Source organism: Haliotis cracherodii, unplaced genomic scaffold (assembly GCF_022045235.1).
Source record: "Haliotis cracherodii isolate W230 unplaced genomic scaffold, xgHalCrac1.p SCAF_6, whole genome shotgun sequence".
NCBI lineage: Eukaryota > Metazoa > Mollusca > Gastropoda > Lepetellida > Haliotidae > Haliotis > Haliotis cracherodii.
The window spans coordinates 39,665,908-39,686,483 of record NW_027266319.1 but is presented as its reverse complement, the minus strand read 5'-3'; the positions used below and the strand labels follow the sequence as shown (position 1 = coordinate 39,686,483).

The following is a 20,576-nucleotide window of genomic DNA, read 5'->3' as shown; positions in this document are numbered from 1 at the left end:
CAAATAAGGACAAAGCACACAAAAAGCCGCCCTCACCTGTGGTGTGAGTGCGCTGGTTTGCGGGACCCCAACTCCAGTACCCACGGCAGTGGGAACATTGGAGTAGACCCAGATTGACCACCGTGCAAGGTCTGACGCCTGAGGAGTTCGGAATTGCGCTGGGCACACCCCTTAGGTGCCCGCTTGCGCCGCGATCCGCGGGCCAAGACGGTGCACACTCTTCACGACGGCATCAGCGACCTGTTTGAGGTAATGATTGGCAAAAACCGAGTCAGAACGCCAGTAACAACCTCGTAATATTCTGCGAACAGAGATATTCGAGTGTAGGGCAAATGTTGCTGCTAGCGCCCTGATCTCGTGCGGGTTTGACCCCGCTACCGGTAACCCCCGAGACCGGTACGCCAGATTGATGACAGAACGAAGCCACAACGCAATCGAGTTGCGAGTTATGTCAACCGTGCGATTAGGGTTACACGATATGAACAGACGGTCACGCCCTTGTCTACGTTCATTCGAAGCCTTAAGATAATACTTAAGGGCCCTAACCGGACACAGCGCTCTGTCCTCAGTATCAGCAGGATGTAAGATTTCTTTGAGTGATCTTACAGTGAATTCTCTCTCCGTTTGCCCGATTCTCGGCCTCACAGGCAGTGGAAGTGGCGACTGCGTGACCTGGGTCAGCAAGTCGGGGTACCACGATCTGTTCGGCCACATGGGCGCGATCAGTAACATTCGACAGCGAACTCCTCGGAGCCGGCTTAGAATGTGTGGTATCAACGCTGTCGGCGGGTAAGCATAAGCGTCCAAGCCCGTCCAGTCTAACGCGAGAGCATCGTGATCGATGGCCCTCGGGTCCGGGACTGGTGATACAAACAACGGGAGTTGATTGTTGAACCGCGTTGCGAACAGGTCGACCATCGGACGACCCAAACGTTCGCACAGCCACTGAAACACTACTGGGTTCAGCATCCACTCTGTGGGGCTCGGATCCTGAGGCCTCGATAGAGCATCGGCCAGTACGTACCGCACACCTGGGATGTGATGGGCGCGTATCTGGCACGGGACACTGTCCACCAGAGCGTAAAACTCGAACGTGAGATCGAGTAGCGAGTGACTGTGGGTTCCCCCCAGTTTGTTCACATAGGACACTACCGTCGTGTTGTCGATCGCCAGCATGAGCCGGGCGTCGACGAGACGATGCTTCCAGTGATTGACTGCGTTGATCACTGCCTTGAACTCGAGACAATTGATGTGAAGACCTAGTCCGTCTACGCACCACAGCCCCGAGCTCACCACCCCCTCTAGATGGGCGCCCCAGCCCACTAGAGAGGCGTCTGTATACAGGTTCAACGTGGCCCGGTAGGGCCGCATAGAGACTCCTGATAAGACATTGTAAGGGAGCGTCCACCACTCCAGATGCGGTCGGAGCCGATCCGGGAGGGCGACGGTCGCACTGTTCACCTCCGTTGCTAACAACTGGATTAAAAACCGTTGCAGCGGGCGGAGTTGGAGACGACCCCGTTCGGTGCAGGCCTGGGCTGATACAAGTAGCCCTAACAGCTGTTCCCAAAAGTGAACAGTCTGTTGCACCGCTAAGACTTTTGCAATCATCGCCTGAATCTTGTGCCACCGGTCTGGGGGGACAAAGAGGCGATGGGACACCGTGTTGAACCGACCTCCGATGAACAGCAAGTTCAGAGAAGGGGTTAACTCGCTCTTGGGGAGATTGATAATCCACCCAAATTGCTCCAAGAGCCGACGTGCGAAAACAAGATGGCGTGACAGGGTGTCCGTCATTCGATTTGCTACTAGCGAGTCGTCCAGGTACGCGAAGTACCGGACACCCCTCCTGTGGAGGAACCCCACTATGGGGGTGGTTAACCGGGTGAACAGCCAGGGAGCGGACGTGTGAATCATTCTGAGTTCGGCACTGTCCTACTTGGGAACGAGAAATATCCCCCTTCTCCACCAACCTGCCGATGGCATCGGCGAGGATGGGAAGATCGGTTTCCGCATCGAAACCTGCCAACGGGGCAACGGTGAGCGCCGGATTCGCTTTGAGATCAAGCCGATAGCCGTACCGAATCGTGTTGACCACCCACGGGTCGTCGAACACTTGTTCCCAATTCTCCCAGTAAGTCTGGAGTCTGGCTCCCACTGGGGAAGGAGAGGGGGCCCTGACAGGCTGCGGCAGGCGCAACTGTCCAGGGCCAAGTGACTCGGGTTCGCCTAAGGGCCAACCGAAGTTGGCGCTGTCGGCATACGAACCCCTCCAATGAGAGTCACCTGGAGGGGCCCTTGCCGTCCTTAGACGACTTGGGCTTCCCCCAGTTCCCCGTCTTCCCGCGAAAGGGCAGCTGATTGCCCATACCGGAGCCCTCAGGGCGGGGCTACTTCCCAGAGGAAGAAGAACCCGACCCCCTAGACCTACCGGCCGCAGCAGCCTGGGGCGCGCTCCGGTTAGGAGCGGCACCCAGGCGCCTATGCAGGGACTCAACAAGAGCAAGTGTGTGCCGAGAGTCCTCGGCAACGTACTCCAGGGAAGCATTTAAACTGAGCAGGCAGTTGTAAATGCGCTGGTCACGGTCCGTGGGAGAACCTTCGACCAGACTGGCCGCTGCAGCCAAGTAAGTGTCTCCGTGAGACATGGAGTGCCGAGCGAGGGCGTCCAGCTGGTGCAAGGTAGCTTGCGTTACCGTAGCAGCCGGTGGGGCACGGACACCCAACCGCTCAACATGGGCCTCCGCGGTAGGACCAGCCTCGGGAAAGGCAAGGTCATGTACCGGGAATAAACCCTTTCTCCACGACGTCGGAGGCAACGGGAGACCCCGACCGGAGGCCGCCGCAAAGGCGTTCTCCAAGGAAGGCTTGATACCGCGCAGCAAGTTTGATGCGGGGAAAGCCATGTCGGAAGACTCATCGTATACCTCGGAGGAACCCACAGTCGTGGATTCCCCGCGGTACCGGCCAGGGGCATGTCCTCAAAGAGGTCATAACGGACTGCACATACAGCCGGTAGCGCTCGCTTGCGGCACACCCCGCAGCTCCTGGTTGCGGGGGTAGAGGGGGTGGAGGACGGCGAAACATCCATGTCAGACATTTTGTTTGTACTATGAACAAAGAGCAAAACATGGTTACAACACACGCACCACAAATAGTCACAAACGAGTATTTTCACGAGAAAATAAACGAGCAATGGGAATATAGAACATACACATATAACATATAGAGGAATAAGTGATGTAAAAACTCCAAGATATACTAGAACAGGGGAACGTAAGACGCAACGTGCATACGAGACACCCCGCAAGTATATAGAAAAAAAGGGCGGGAAAAATATTTCCTTTTGGCGGGAAAAATATTTCCAAGCGTAGTTACAGCAAACGCCCCGTAAAAGCACAGTTTATTAGAGAGAATAAACAGTAATAAATATCACCGAATGGTCGGAGAAACAGGAACGCTTGAGCAGTTTATTGTACGTCTTGCTAGAGCAAGCGAAGAGACAAGAGTGAAGGGTGTCACATGGCAGCTAGGTGGCTACGCACGTGCTGCATGAGGTAATTGAGATCTCTGTGGTAGATTTCGCTATAGCAGCAGTTGTGGGAGACAACAGCCTCGGTATAACAGTGGTAACGTATTACTTAATGTAATTTTAACCATAAACCAAAAAAAGAAAAATGCTGCCTCAAGTTGCCATGTGCAAAAAAAAGGTCTACAAATTGCTAAAGAAATAAACGCTATTCTCAATCAGGATTATGATCAGTTAATAGTTTTTCCCCACAAAATATGCTGTTCAGTGTAATGTCAGTTATGTGATTTATCTCACAAAAATCATTCATTGGGGTAATTTAGGTATCTTATAGGTGGACACAAAGAAATATAATGTTGAGCTGTATCTGAACAATAGAGTTATTATATTTTACGAAATTGACACATTAGACAAATCACTATTCAAGTCATTAATATTGCGAAGCTTTGAGACACTGTTCCTGACTCACCTCACGGAACCAGTTCAGGCTGTGGAAGAGTGTGGTGCAGATCACATCCTTTTCCTTGTGGGACAGTGACTCGTACTTCTCATACACCTCCTCCTTGACTGTGTACACAGGGCAGCCTACCACAAACACATGGTTGTCAGTACAGAATACAGCTAATATGTGACACACAGCCAGATGTACAGTAAGGATAAGGATAAAAAGAATTAAAAAACTGTGACAAGCCAATTTACTATTACAAAGGCCAATTGCTTGATGAGCTCTTCAGAAACGAGATGAAATACCCTTGATCTCAGTTGATCAAAGGTTTGTGACGGAAGATTTCTATGGCTTCTGTGAGTTTTCTTTTACTAAAGTCCTGGTGTTTGGTTGAGTGGATTTGGACTGTGTCAAACTGAATTCAATGGCTTGAAAATTTTTGCTGGTGGTCTGAGAGGGCCAAGTTGTCGTCTGCTTTGGCTGTTGAAGTTTTATGTTCTTCAATCCAGGTATCTACTGGGCAGGAGGTTTCACCAATGTATGAGGCACCACAGTCCCAAGTAATCTTATAGATCACTCCTTTGGTGGGTTGCTCATCTACATCGAAACGTCACTATATGCAATAAATCAGGAGTTGTTCTCCATAAAGTTGTACACTTTGTTATTTACTCTTCAACTTCTAGATAATTCATAAGCTAAAGATGCCTTGAGAACTTTTTTATATACAAATTTGCTAATCAGCTTAGTACCACTGACACAATGTAGCTTCCTACTCACCTAGTAATGCATCAATACCCTCCAGATCACCGCCATTTTGTACCTTTTCACAGATGTGGACCAGCCGGAAGTGTGGAGACAGACACGTGGGGTTCGGCCCGCTGGAAAGGGATGTATTCTACAATACACACTCACACCACATCCTAGTGGATGAATAATCACAGAATTACTGGGGCTGGATTGGAGGCTGATGGTTGAAAGCCTTTCTGATAGAAATCCCAGCCAAGTCTTACTCTTAGTGCAAACTGGCTCAACATGTTGCTTTATGAGGTTAAATTGCTCAAATTTGAAGCCAAAACAGAAAACATCAAAATTTAGAAATAAAACATAAGCATTTTAAAATAAACTACACTGACGTAACCTCCACACAACCTCCACTGAACTCTAAATATCTTGATCATTGCAAAGACTAAAATGTATTTCTTAGGGTTAAAACATCATTTATACTTACCCTGACTTATACTAATTACTTATCTGATCTCATTCCGAAAAGATAGTGGGAATTCCTGTGCTGTGTTCCCGGAGAACAGAGAAAACCATCTCACCCAAAGGTGCCCCTCAACAGCACAGGAAGTTGTGAACAAACCGGTACACTCGTCACCCTCTCATTTCGCTTACCCTTACTACCTTAACACATATACAGTCAAGTCTTGTTAATCCGACACTCTTTAATCCGACACTCGGCTTTATCCGACACAAATGATGGGAACCGATTGATTCAGCCCTATTTAGTCCTGTTAATCCGACATTCTCGCACTCCGACTCAGACACACCTAATTTGCAACGAAATACCGAAATCACTCATTAATCAGTCTCGTTAATCCGACAAAGTGATCAGCGTACTCCGTGGTCATCTGCCCGCGAGTACACAGCCAGTGTTTTGATGCGAGGCGAGTCGGCTGGTAGCTGCATATTACAACGGCTGCAGCGATAAACATGCTTAACAATAAACAATTAATGCTTTAAATAAAGAAAACAGGATAATTCACATGCATAGATTACCTCAATCTTATTAAAATCAGATACAAGTTCTCCCTATCGACCAGGACATCCCATTACAAGTCACGTCAGAACAACCTTTCGCGAACTATGACCTACCAATGAAATGACCAACAGGAAGTCGACGTTAGCCACTTAGAAAGCAGCTTTCTTAAGCTTTGGGTACCAGTTTCAAAGTTGCGACTTCCATTTCAGACTATGCTTTTTAAAGTATTTTGAATCTGTCAAACAGTCTGTAACAGTTGTTTTGTGTTAAACTTTAGAGGTTGAATGATTAGAAAAAATATTCCGCCAATAATTTAACATAACAATATGAATATATATTTCATATTTTTTATAACGTGTTTGAATCATTATCTATCGTGTAGTTGTTTGATTTTCGATCACGAACGTTGATACTACTAAATTTCGTTTATCCGACATACTCGTTAATCCGACAATCATATGCAACCATCGATGTCGGATTAACGGGACTTGACTGTACTAGAAGCGGGGATGGCTGAGGTGAGGCGAATTAGGTTTAATGTCAGATTCAAGATTATCTCACTTATATAGCAACATCCATGCACGTGTGTGGCTGCTTGTACTTGTCCGGACTGATGCCGATTTTATAGTACTAGCCCACTGACATACCATGCCACAGTTTAACATGAATACCCCACTCAGACACAGTATACTGTCGGAGGGCATAATCTTGACACAATCGTTTCACTCATGTTCCAAATTACATAGTAAAACAGGGGAGCATGGACTATTGGTCGGTGGTTATGTGTCAGTTACCTGACATCTACTAGTCTGCGGGATTTGGGGCGAGTTTGAATCTAGTTATCTTCGATTGATCGACCACTAAGGGGCGGAACTGGTGAATCCCGGCATTATCTTCAGTGGCGATGTCTCAGATAGTGTGAACAGCAAAGACTGTGTCCGATTACGAAATTAGTAAAAAAAATAAAGCCAAAGTAGAAAAATACAGTTATAGTATGAAGAAGAAAGGTTTGAAAAAGGTAATCCAAGCAAAATATTTAAATAAAATCTATTGATTTTGAAAGGGTGGCTTGCATTATGAAAACAGAAATTTAGCCCATCCACCCAGTTGGCGCAAAAATGAGAAAGTGACAAGTGCACCAGCTTGGTCATGCGCATCAGGTGGCGCTACGCGGCTGAGGGGTGCTTTTGTGTGAGGTGTTTTTCTCTGTTTTTGTGAACACAGCACAGGAGTTTCCACTACCTTTTCAGAATAAGACGAGACAAGCAATTAGTAATTTGTATGAGCAGGATGAGCTAAAATACGACATTGTCTAAATACCTACCAAGCCATTGCTATCAGATTATTGTGTACACTTGTAATGACAATCAATGAACTCGTCACAGCATAATTTGAGTGTTTCCCCCACCTTGCACTTTCCTTTGTGTTGGCCTTCTTCTTGTGATTAGCCACTACAAGCGGCAGCAGGTTGATGGCTATAGAACTGTCCGTGTCCTCATTCAGATTGTACATATCTTGCAGAGGAACCATGTGATCCCTGCAACAGGTCCAAGAATCATAGATTCAACTGATGAAATCTGAGAGTGCTCTCCCTTTGCTTAGCTGATGAATACAGATTGCACAATTTGTCTGAACCATTTCAGGAGACTTACACACCATATTTCTGAATCATAGGTCGACAATAACAATCTTGTTTTAATTTGGCAGAATCTCATTCAAGGTAAACAGGTCTAGCATCAAAATGTACAAGTACATTCAGACATATAGTATGAACACATGCTTTGAAGTCATACAACTTCACCAGTGAGTATACACATAGTGAGTGAACGAGTGAGTGAACGAGTGAGTGAGTGAGTTGGGTTTAACGCCGCTTTTAACATTATTCCAGTTATATCGCGGCAAGTGAGCTTAATGTGGGAGGAAAGCCCGAAGTGATGCAGGTCTCAGACGTTTAGCACTTTGGTGAAACCCACGAGCACAGGTATGGTGCTGACAAACCTAGAAACATAATTGGGGCAAACCTGGATTCGAACCTTAGGGTTCTGGCGTGCCCAAGGGACGCAAATCTGCACAGCCATTCGTGGCGCCTTAGATGACTTGGCCACCCGTGCCCCCTATTCACATAGTGACCAACACCTTCACAGAGTATTCTGTCGCACAAACACCTGCTGTTATGACAGTAGTTACGGAGATTCCATGGTGTAATTATCACATCTCACACTTACTGCTTAATGAAGCTCTCTTCAACGTCCACCACAAAATCATCCTGGAAATCTGCTATCATGTTCTCAGAAATCCAGTGCTGAAACAGGAATACTGCCAGTGAGATCTTCAACACAGTGAATAGTAACGGTGTGAGGTATATCGGTAACTTGAGGTTCATTCTATCCTCGATATGTATCACAATATGATTTGTTCATGCTCGATGTATCGGGCGATTTCAAATTGGGATATTTATCATGTGTTTAACATTACACACTTGCCAAATGCCTTCGCTGCCCAGGAGCAAGAATTTGGGGCCCAAAGATAGCTGCGTATTTATTGAGTAAACATTACGTTGTATCAGCATCTTGTTTTGTTCCATTTATGCACTTCAGTTCATACCTTAGTGTATAAGACTGCTTCTGAATTTAAAAATTAGAATTATACAATTTATCGTGATAAATATTGCAATATGGCCTCGTGCATTGCAAAATATTGTGATACACTATTAAAAAAATTCATTCTGAGTTGGGTTTAACATCACTTTTAACAGTATTCCAGTTATATCATGGCATGTCAGCTTAATATTGGAGGAAAGCCCGAAGTGTTGCATGTCTCAGAAGTTAACCACTTCGGTGAAACACACGAGCACGGGTATGGTGCTGACAAACCTAGAAACATAAATGGGGTGAACCGGGATTCGAACCCACAATCATAGGTTTCTGGCGTGCCCAAGGGACGCAACTCTGCACAGTGAATCACGGCGCCTTAGACGACTGGGACACCCGTGACCCCCTGATACACTTTAAGCCTCCAATACCCATCCCTTCTGAATAGTTACATTTGTGAAGTGGCTGGGGTGTTCCGCACCAGTTGGAGGGCACTCACACAGAACACCATAGTACAACATATGAGCAGACATATTTACTCCCCGGCAACAAAATAGTATTTCAATAACTAGGTCTGCTGTGTCCCTTAGAACAGGAATAAGAAGTTCAGAATGCAAGTTGAGATATAATGGCCTACAAAGCATACCTATGAATACAGTCTCTGTGTGTGTGTGTGTGTGTGTGTGTGTGTGTGTGTGTGTGTGTGTATATAAGCATACCTATCAATACAGTATATATATAATATAATATAATATATACACTATATATATATATCGATAGTATAAGAGCTGTCAGAACTAGAGCGGTGATCCTTATTTCCAATCCAAAGCCATTGCTCATAGTAAGGTATACATAAGACCAGATACATTAAATGGGCATACAAATTGAGCAGCAAAAGTAACCTAACCTAAAAAAATGGTTACTTCCTAATTACAGCTACGTAATACATGCAGAAATAAAGTGTCTACTCTATAGACATTGCGTCAAATGTGTGCGTATCCTACCGTGTCTTATGTTGATATTACAAAACTCTCAGAATACATGAATATCCCTCGCACTCGCTTTACGAAGTACAACCCTTCTGACACACGTTGTGATATGAGAACACACGGATGGGATAACCTCCATGTCTGTAAGTGTCACCTACCACAACTTTAGGGTCTACATTGCCTTTACTGATGACAGACGACAGTTCATCCAGAAACAGGCAGGTGGCCTCGGGGCTGCCGGTGCTGCTGGTTCGGACCAGTTGCAGCAGGTGCACCACCTCCTTCAGCTTGTCGTCACTGATGGTGCTCTCAGACTGGTCAGAGCTGCAACACAGCAGGGAAACTGTTTGATGATGTTGCATATCAATTCTAACAACAAGTCTAAATCAACAAAAACACTGTTTTGTTTTGGGATGACAAGTCAATTTCAGGTTGGGAAAGTGATCTTATTCTTGACACTTATGCAGTAAAAACATAGTAAATGCCCTGTCCATCAGGAGTGCTGTATTATGTGGTTATAATAATGATACCTCCATTACTACCACTTCTACTAATTCAAATTTAATTTTCAGCTCCCTGGGCATCATACTACCACAGATATGACTACTAATTCAAATTTCATTCTCACTACCACTACCACCCCTAGTGAGGTGAGCTTAGGTGAAATTGGGTTTAACATTGCATCCAATGTAATGCACTTACATAGCGACATGCATGAATGCATGCACACGTGTGTGTGTGTCTGCTTGTACTAGTCCAGACTGATGCTGATTTAATAGTGCTATTTAATAGAAATTCAAATTTCATTCTCTGCTTCCTTGGCAGTATACCACCCAAGTTGCCTTATAAGGCACTAGGTTTTCAATCATATTACCTTCCACCCCACCATAATTCTCCCAGGCAGCATTAATGTAGACATACGTAATTTATCATGAAGTTGATACAGAAACATACAAGACGAGGATGATGAAAAATTGTGATTCAGCCTGCATGAGGTACTGTTAATTAAAATATAGATATTGAGTAGTGTATAAGTAAGTGTTGTTTGAAACAGCAGTCAACAACACTACATGACACAACACCACACACGACACACGACACCCCACCCCACCACACCACACACCACACAACGACACCCCACCCCACCCCACCCCATCCCACCCCACCCCACCACACCCCATCCCACCCCACCCCACCACACCCCACCACACCACCCCACCACACCACACCACACCACACCACACCACACCACACCACACCACACCACACCACACCACACCACACCACACCACACCACACCACACCACACCACACCACACCACACCACACCACACCACACCACACCACACCACACTACAATATCACAATGGCTTGTAAACAAATCAAGACCAACCAGTGGTTGCTAGTATGAGCAAAGATCCATGTTAGCCACAACCCCTACTCCCTGCGTACACTTACCGGACGTATGCAATACTTTTGACAACCATGATGGCACCAATCACTCCCATGCGTTTATACCTGAAACAATGATGAAACCACACAGCTGAATAAAACATGGCCAACACAATCCTGAAGATTGTACTTCCCAGCCTCCAGACACCAGTGGTCACCTTAACGTCAACACAGTGCAGGTCCATGTGTTCGTGTCAGTCTGGAGTAGCCACATTGTAACTTGCACACAACTCGCCAAACTAACAATAACAATACAATTTGTTTCTCAACAGCTTTCTCTGTTCCTCTCCTGAATACTGGATTGAAGTGTGGTCTATAGTATGTCAGTCAAGGCAAGAAATATTGCTTGGTTTTCAAGATCTGCTCCGGAAATGAGCACTACCGCCATTTTCAGTCAAAATCGTTCCCCTCAAAAAAAATATTTTTTTAACATCCCCAGCTATCAAAAAGCACCAGTTCACCACAAGACCGATCTATGTGCCAAGTTTGGTTAAGATATCTCTTATGTTTTTTTAGTTCTTTGACAGACAGACGGAAGGACGGATGGACAGCACCCATTCGTGGTGGGGCATTATAATCCAGTCTTGGCCCGGTATACTGGTGGTAGATCCACATCAGTGGGTACAAAGACATCGATCAGCTACATGTATTATGATTACAACACATTTACAACCATAAACGATGCTTACACACATGGACCCGATTCTCTAGGGGAATGACTTCAGAAGTAACTATGTAACCAATTGCAATACAACCGCTATAGAATTCTCCAATTACACAAGGGGCACGGCACGGGTGGCTGGTGTTTAAAGCACCACAATTCTATGATCATGGGTTTCATTCACACATTTGCTCTAATGATATTTATTGGCTTATGAGGACCATACCCATGTTGGTGAGTTTGATCAAAGAAGTAAATGTCTAAGCATGCTCAGCTTTCTCTCTCATGTTAAGCTGACATGTTGTGGTATAACTGAAACTCCACTTAAAATATCAGCCATAAGAAATGGTGATGGCTGGGACGGGTCCAGATTTACTACCCGGGTACCCACCCCCCTATTACCCAACCCTACCCAGGTACCCGCTGTTGGTCACAAGAGATAGGTACAAAACGTCTGAGTGGGAAAAGTTTGACCGTAGCCCTGGCAAAATGTATTTACATGCACATATAAAACGATCTGGTCATGCATACACTGAAGTTGACTGAAGTTTTATCTTTATTCAAACATATGAAAGTCAGAAGGAATGCGTGCATAGTCAGAAAGAAATGTTAACATTAGTATCTTGTGGTATACCCATAGATTCCTAGTTATATAACACATGACTAACCACGGGTAGTCCTGTGGGTACCTGTGGGTATCTGAGTTACCCAGCCCAGCCCAAACACAATGACTGTTCCACCTACTTGAGGCTGCTGTTGTACAGCTGTTTCCTGATGATGATGTGAAGATCATCCTGAAAGCAGGCCACATTTCCATGTCTTTACCTCAGTATTAGGCCTGTTTTTCATGATATCATATCAACACAATTCAAACTTCAACTCAGAATACAGAAAATGGTCGATGGCTAGGTTATACGTATTGCCCTCTCACTGACAAATCACTGAAAAAAAATACCGGGATAAAAATATTTACATGACTTTTCCATGCCTTATAACAATTTTCTATTTTTCCAAAACTATTCCAGGCCTAGGAAAATGAAAATGAAATTCCAGGAACCATACACTTCACATCCAAGGCAAGTAATACCTTTATATGTAACATATAACATGAGTCAATCATAAACAAAAACACATTAGACACTAGTCCAAATTTGAAGCCAAAAGTAACATTTCTTTGTTCAAGTAAGTTCAAGCTATTGATAGTCTGTATATATTACTCAGAAGAAGTTAAAAAAGAAAACAGTCAGGTGTTCTCTTATGTCATGGTACGACAGATTACCTACAGTAATATGAAAGAATCAGTTAACTTCTTTTGAGTAATAAAGTATCCCAGTGAGTGATGCTTAAAAGACAAGTTGGCTCAAAAGTAAATGGCATAGACTGCAATAGGCAGACAGATGCCTTTCAAAAAAAAAAAAAAACTATTCAGAGATGCCAACCCTAAATGAAGCACTGGAGAAATCAGTTGGATAGAAAAGTATAATTTCATGTGGAAAAATGCTTGTGTTTGCTTCCACATTTGGACATCAACATAAAAAAAGTACTCAAAAATAGGGGCCACATTTCAAACAACCATGTTGTATTCTGAACAACTTCGGTAATTATAGATTATAAATCAGTTATGAAAGCATTTAATCCAAGTTGCTGTGCGGGGGCAACAAAAAACGGTGTCGGAAACACTGCATTCATGTCGAAACACGTTGTCAAAGCTCCACAGATTTCGAAAATTCATCATGTGACGATATTAACAGTATTGCAGAGAGACAATGTGTTTTTTCGAGGTCCAAAGATATATATTGTTGTACATGCAATTATCTCCTGTAGAATGCTTCACATGATCGGTGCATTTACAATTTGCTCTCTGTGATAGAATATGCAAGTCAATAATTCGTGAAAAAAAATGTAAAAAATCATAATTTGGGTCGGATAAGTGTAATAACATATTTTTAGGCTCAAAAGCATGATTATTATGCCAAAGCGTAATGGTTGGCAGCTCTGAATATTGACTAGGAATCACCAACAGAGGTATTTGTACATGGCATCAATAACATTCACGATGTAGGTAATTCAATATCAATCCAGATGAAATGTTAGTTCATATTGACCTGTATAAGTCCACCATCATCTGGGTTGTGGAAAGCTAGACGACTCAACATGGCATAAAGTTTACGAATCTGCGTCATTGAACGGTTGTCGAAGTAGTCAAGAAATCCCTGAAATTACACAATGGTTCAGATATATATTTGTATATAACATTTATATTTACTGTTGCAGATTATTCATGTGCAATACCTGGTATATATATTTAGACACACATACATTACTAAACGAGTCACGTAAGATACCGTCTTAATTACGAGCGTTTTTCAAAACGTAATCCAAAAGCAAAAGAGGGTTAGATACATTTTGAAATAAACTAACTGTATTAAGAACAGTATCTAACAGGGACGGTGTATCAATGATTCATCCATAGGCTGTTCTATCAAGGTACAACCTGGAAGCTGGCTCCATGATCAATTGTAAGAAACAATAGCATGAAGATTCTAAAGTCATGTTCATAATAGCTTAGAAACATCTGCATTCAACATAAAAGTCTAGCTTTAAACGATCTATTTGTTAGGCTTAACAAAAATAAAAGAATTGGTTCTCAGGCAGACTTTTGTCTTTTAGTGCGGGCAGGTGGTGATTTTTTGGCTTGTTCGAACTAGTATGTCACCAGATAAACAGTTCTGTACCATTAACCTGGGAAAGGGGTTCCCTACATAAACAAGCATACAAACTCCTGTTGCCGCCATGACCACAACATGAGATGTAAACCAGTGCGCATGTCAAGGCAAGTAACTGCGCACAATATTGGACCGCATTGTTCATAAGTATTAGGATTTTTTATAAAAAAATAAAAAAATGGAATTAAAAACAAAATGTGTGGCAGCCTTTCTGATGATGTGGGTAGAGCCTGAGAACCAAGACTATTATTTTTTTAGGCTTAATCCGGAATATTTATAGAGAACTGCTTCATACGAATTAACAAGGTCTCACTTGACAGACAAACAGACAGATTCTCCATGTTTGCCATCCTGAATGTGGATCTCATGCATATTTTCCGTGATATTTTCTGTATAAAAACTACAGTACTATGAGAAAACTGATCATGATATTTCAGCTAAATTATCATATATTTCTTGGCAGAATGCTAAGCATACCATGAACTGGATCATTTAGATGGTGTTTCTTCCAAAGAAGTGTCTATTCTAACCTTGACAAAGATAGCGAAGGGAGCCATGCTGGAGAGGTGGTGGTGTACCAGGTCGGAGAGAATGTCCAGAGAGCTGTCGATCTCGCCTGCAAAACCACTGCCAATGTGTGTCACCAGGTTCCCAACAATCTCCTGGAGAGGCAACACAAATGGTTAGTTACACACATATGAAACATCTTTGAAGAAAGTTCAAATCATTAGGACTCGATGAGTTCTTGTGGTTTGGATTATGGATTATACCTCCCCTTTGACCACACATCTAAACTTTTTTAATTCAAACAACAAAAATGCTCCCAGAAAAATTGAAAATATTCTTATAAATTGTATATTTTTTACATTTATCCTATCTCACTCTATGAATTTCTTCTTCCTTTTCTCGATCCCTGCGTGCAAACGTCCTAGAACAAAGTTTCCAGCTTCAAAAACACTTCCCAGCATCACCATGGTCACGACCCAAATAAATGGGTCACACACTACAATCCTGCGTGTTGCGACCCTAAGCGACCTGATCACCTGACATAACCATGATAACCTGCCACATCATTCTCTCTCCGACAGGCTGGCGGAACTGTGAAGAAGCAAAAGGGTAGAAGTCGATATGTTGATAGCTAACCGTAGGTGAGGGGTACCGATGTCGATCCCAGCTGCAATGTCGATCCCCAGGTTGATCAGAATCGACATGTTGAAGTAGATCCCCTGGCAGATGTCGAACTGAATGTCGCTGTGGATCCAAATGTGACCTGTCTTTATGTCCATGGCAATCCGAATGTCGATGGCGATCTGAATGTTCTGATTGACCTTGCTCCTCAGTATGAAGTCAATCCAAATGTCATGTTGATCCGCTTGTCTGATTGAGAGTCCTCCTCAGAGTGATATCGATCCGATGGTCGATGTCAATCCTTCTGCTGCGATGAATCAGGCCCTTGGGTCAATGTTGATCCGACTATCAATCCTTATTGCGTGAGATCCCGACTTTTTCTTCCTTGTGGAATAGGCGAGGAAGAGCATGAAACATTGTTCATAGCAGTCGGTGATTGTCCCTGCACAGCCTGGGGGGGCAGATTTATTCTGTGAGGGATCAGTAATCCCATCCCTAATTTGTCCATACGTTGCAGTGTGGGAGATGTAGGACGACTCTCATATCTTGTGGTGATTGTCATATCTTGTGTAGAAGATTCATCTTTAGTAAGAACACTGTGATGATCTTCAGTAGCCAATGACGAAACCACTTGGGCGTTGTCAAGGGCACAGGAACCGGGCATGGTGTTAGATTTGGCAGGAATATCTTCATACAGAAAACTATCATACACGGTGTCGCCCTCCACCGATAGCGATGTGATGGTAGACGACTTGGGCTGATTGACCACAGCAACCTGAGAATGGACTGCCTTCTGGGTAACTCTCTTTGGTTTCTCTTTAGGTGAACGCCAGTGTTCTGCGTCTTTAGTGGCAGACTTTGATCGCTCGTCAAGTGTGACACTTGCAAACATAATTATGGAAATCTTCCTTGGATAATTTAGAATACTGTGAACATCGTTGTGATAACTTCACTGACTGGGCCTGCAGTTTTTGCAAACTGGATGTTCATCCATTGTAATGTGTGCTATAAGAAGTAGTATTTGGCAGAGGTAGATTAATAAACAAAACAAATAATAATTCTCATTCAACTTTCCCCATACCTTTGCGATGAGAAGAGATTGATGTGGCAAGTTGTGTCAGGTGATCAGGTCACTTAGGGTCACAATGCACAGCATCGTAGTGCGTGACCCATTTGTTTTGGTCATGGCCATGGTGATATTGGGATGAGTTTAGGTGAAATGTTTTTTAAGCTGGAAACTTCTAGTACATTTCCACACCAGGATCAAAAGGAGGAGGACAAAATTCATAGCGTGTGATAGGATTAGTTTAAAAATCTTTAAAAACGACATGCATTGTGATATGCATATTCACATCAAATTGCGTGGCAACTTGGCAGGTTCAAAAGGAAGTCTACTTTGTACACATGTTCATAGCAGCTATGTTTAGTAGTGAAATTGAAACACTAATTACAACACATTTTGCAATATTTGAGAGACAACAACGCCAGGCGTCATGAAATGATAAGAAAGTAATATATTTTAGTCTTGTATCGATACAGAAAAAAATCTAGTATCATGCATGGGATAGTCGCACATACACTCAAGATGCACCGGTGTACCGATGTTGCAGTTCACCTCTAGCAGCTGCACCTGTAATTGATACCCCAAAGGTTCAACAATGAGGTTGAAGTGATTTGCTTACTCTGCAGAAGTAAGGCGACCATGTCTGCATCTTCCCACAGACATTTAGATAGTTAAGACCTTGAAGACTATTATTACCTGTTTACAGTAGCTGTCGAACACAGCAAAGGCATGTCGATACATAGCGGAGGCGAAGTAGCAGATCCCTGGCTCTGGGGACCTCAGTAACACCTCGGCTAGCGACTGTACAGACGGGAAGTAACCTCGCAGGATCTGGAGACAACATGACGTGGGGTTTAACTTCACTTATAGAGCTACATGTATGCACTACGTGTTTGTGTGTGTGTGTGTGTGTGTGTGTGTGTGTGTGTGTGTGTGTGTGTGTGTGTGTGTGTGTGTGTGTGTGTGTGTGTGTGTGTGTGTGTGTGTGTGTGTCTGTGTGTGTGTGTGTGTGTGTGTGTGTGTGTGGCTGCTTGTACTGGTCCAGACGAACGCCAATTGCATAGCACTAGCCCATTGAGATACCATGCCGCAGTTGAACATGAATACCCCACTCAGACACAGTATACTGACTCCGAGCCGACCAGTCCTTGTTTTGGCCCCTTAATGCCAGGTGTGCCAGGAAGGGTAACAAAAGGTACCATCTTTTAGCGTCTTTTGGTATGAAGCAGCTGGGGATCAAACCCCGGACCTTCCGCTCTCCGGGCGGACACTCTACCACTAGACCACGGAGGCGATCACTGCACATCTGAACAGGAACAGGACAGTTAGTATTGATTGCCAGGAATGTGGCCCCATGAAGATTCCGGGTTAGAATTAGTCTTCAGCAACCCATGCTTGACGTAAGAGGTGACTAACGAGATCGGGTGGTCAGGACTGCTAAATTGCTTGATGCATGTCATTGCATCCCAATTGCGTAGATCGATGCTCATGATGTCAATCACTGGATTGTCTGGTCCAGATTTGATTATATACAGACCTCCATCATATAGCTGGAATATTGCTGAGTGCGGCATTAAACAACAAACAAACGAGGAGTGCCCAAGGAATATGAGAGGCAGTGCTGTGTACCCCAAGGTATAGGAAAGCAAGAGGTGATGCAGTTCTTAGATGTTTACCTTTACCATTACCCACCTGAGCATGGTCAGTGAAAGCTGACTGCAGCAGAGGTTCTGTAAATGCCCCTGAACGGATCTTGTTCCTGAAGAGGCTCTCGACTGGCTTCTTGCGGTTCGTGGTGTGGAGAATCAGCAGCACAAAGATGTCAATCACCTTGTGATCAGCTGGGTCCTTCAGGTTGTCAATTGCCTATAATAATAATAATAATAATAATAATAATAATAGGCCATTTATATTGCGCTATAAAGCACAGCACTATTATTACCCTGGTTCAGAGGATCAGTGTGCACTCAACAATCATTCTCAGCTCCCTGAGGAGTTTACAACCCAAGCTGCCTGGGAGGTGCTAGAAGGTTAACAATCAGATTGCCATCTCATCCTACCAGTTACCCATTCACTGCTGAGAATAACAGAGACACATTTCGAACAAAGTCACTTGCCCAAGGAGACACCACATGTGTTACCATGGTTACCACAAGTATGTATCTCACTGATGTGTACATCCAAACATTCCCTGAAACACAGAACACAACTTGGCCTCTAGGGCACTACCTTTATCCAAGCTTCAGACACAGTTTTCTGGAAGCGAATGCCGGACTTGATGGCGTCCAATGTCAGTGCTTCGTTCCCCTTCTCCACACTGCCATCTGACGCTGTCCTACAACACAAGACACACAGTGTGTGTGCATGCAGTTCACCAAGTATCAGTAGTGTGTAACATGTGAGAGTAATGACACTATTTATGTATCACTCCCTTCTCTACTCCCTTCTGTTGTGACAAATACCTTGGTCCCATTCACCACGACAGCTTCATTCTCCCATCTTCCTCCTCACTAACTTATAGCACAGAAATTCTCCCTCTCATCAGCGTGATTTGACTGGACTGCTATGTTTTAGCATCCTGTCATTCAAATTGGGCTCAAAATGAAGCTATGGCGATGAATGGGTCCAGTATATTAATCATAGTAGAACAGGGATTACACTGGAGAATGGATGTTGCTCTCCACCATCCACAGTACTTGTCTCAGAATAATCAGAGTTATCTCCCCTTAGACCATATCTTCAAGTTCCCAGATGTTGCCATTGCTTTTTTCATTAATTTTCTTGTTTTCATAAATTTTACTCAATCTTTATCAAACATTTTATAATCTTTGCCAAAATATATATTGTAAGAATTGAGCCATTACTACTTGAAAATTATCCACTTTATCATTAATAAATGGTTTCAGTCTAGGAAGAAGACATATCTGCTAATAGATTCTTGCTTGATATAAATTACTTCTCTCACCTCTTTTTCATCTTGTCTTTTTTGCTGGACTTGCTTGGGGTAGCAGGTAAAGGTTTAAAATCAATGCTTGCTCGAATTTCCGTTACAATCTGTTGAAAGTTGAAAAAGATATACTGGATGATCGATGCATTTTGTAATATATCTACGGAAATAGATATGCATTAACAATCAAGATAATAAATACGTCATCAATAATTTGGTGTGTGATTGGGCACAACAAAACATGTCTGCTACCTCTAGTGAATCCTTGAATGTGACTGTCTGCAAACAACCAAACACGTCTGCTACTACCAGGGAATCCTACAGTGTGACTGTCTGCACACAGATAAACACGTTTGCTACCTCTAGTGAATCTGACAGTGTGACTGTCTGCACACATCTAAACACGTGTGCTACCTCTAGTGAATCTGACAGTGTGAATGTTCGCACACAGCTAAACACGTCTGCTACCTCTAGTGAATACACCAGTGTGACTGTCTGCACACAGCTAAACACGTCTGCTACCTCTATTAAATCTAACAGTGTGACTGTCTGCACACAGCTAAACATGTCTGCTACCTCTAGTGAATCCTTGAATGTGACTGTCTGCCAACAACCAAACACGTCTGCTACCTCTAGTAAATCCAACAGTGTGACTGTCTGCACACAGCTAAACACGTCTGCTACCTCTAGTGAATACACCAGTGTGACTGTCTGCACACAGCTAAACACGTCTGCTACCTCTAGTGAATCCTTGAATGTGACTGTCTGCACACAGCTAAACATGTCTGCTAGCTCTAGTGAATACACCACTGTGACTGCACACAGCTAAACACATCTGCTACCTCTAGTAAATCCAACAGTGTGACTGTCTGCACACAGCTAAACACGTCTGCTACCTCTAGTGAATACACCAGTGACTGTCTGCACACAGCTAAACACGTCTGCTACCTCTAGTGAATACACCAGTGTGACTGTCTGCACACAGCTAAACACGTCTGCTACCTCTAGTAAATCCAACAGTGTGACTGTCTGCACACAGCTAAACACGTCTGCTACCTCTAGTGAATACACCAGTGACTGTCTGCACACAGCTAAACACGTCTGCTACCTCTAGTGAATACACCAGTGTGACTGTCTGCACACAGCTAAACACGTCTGCTACCTCTAGTGAATACACCAGTGTGACTGTCTGCACACAGCTAAACACGTCTGCTACCTCTAGTGAATACACCAGTGTGACTGTCTGCACACAGCTAAACACGTCTGCTACCTCTAGTGAATCT

General features: G+C 43.8%; 1 protein-coding gene across 1 annotated transcript in view; it reads right to left on the bottom strand.

The window, feature by feature from the left end:
• Positions 1-20,576, bottom strand: part of LOC139444896 (Fanconi anemia group D2 protein-like) — a 55,975-nt gene that overhangs the window by 26,444 nt on the left and 8,955 nt on the right. Inside the window, exons 13-25 of the mRNA XM_071225902.1 lie at positions 19,312-19,400; positions 18,576-18,681; positions 18,039-18,212; positions 17,043-17,177; positions 14,686-14,817; positions 13,535-13,642; positions 12,174-12,223; positions 10,775-10,834; positions 9,475-9,640; positions 7,962-8,038; positions 7,145-7,273; positions 4,752-4,852; positions 3,999-4,114 (exon numbers count right to left, since the gene is read on the bottom strand). Of these exons, the coding sequence (XP_071082003.1) occupies positions 3,999-4,114; positions 4,752-4,852; positions 7,145-7,273; positions 7,962-8,038; positions 9,475-9,640; positions 10,775-10,834; positions 12,174-12,223; positions 13,535-13,642; positions 14,686-14,817; positions 17,043-17,177; positions 18,039-18,212; positions 18,576-18,681; positions 19,312-19,400 (1,443 nt within the window). The remainder of the gene's footprint in view (positions 1-3,998; positions 4,115-4,751; positions 4,853-7,144; positions 7,274-7,961; positions 8,039-9,474; positions 9,641-10,774; positions 10,835-12,173; positions 12,224-13,534; positions 13,643-14,685; positions 14,818-17,042; positions 17,178-18,038; positions 18,213-18,575; positions 18,682-19,311; positions 19,401-20,576) is intronic.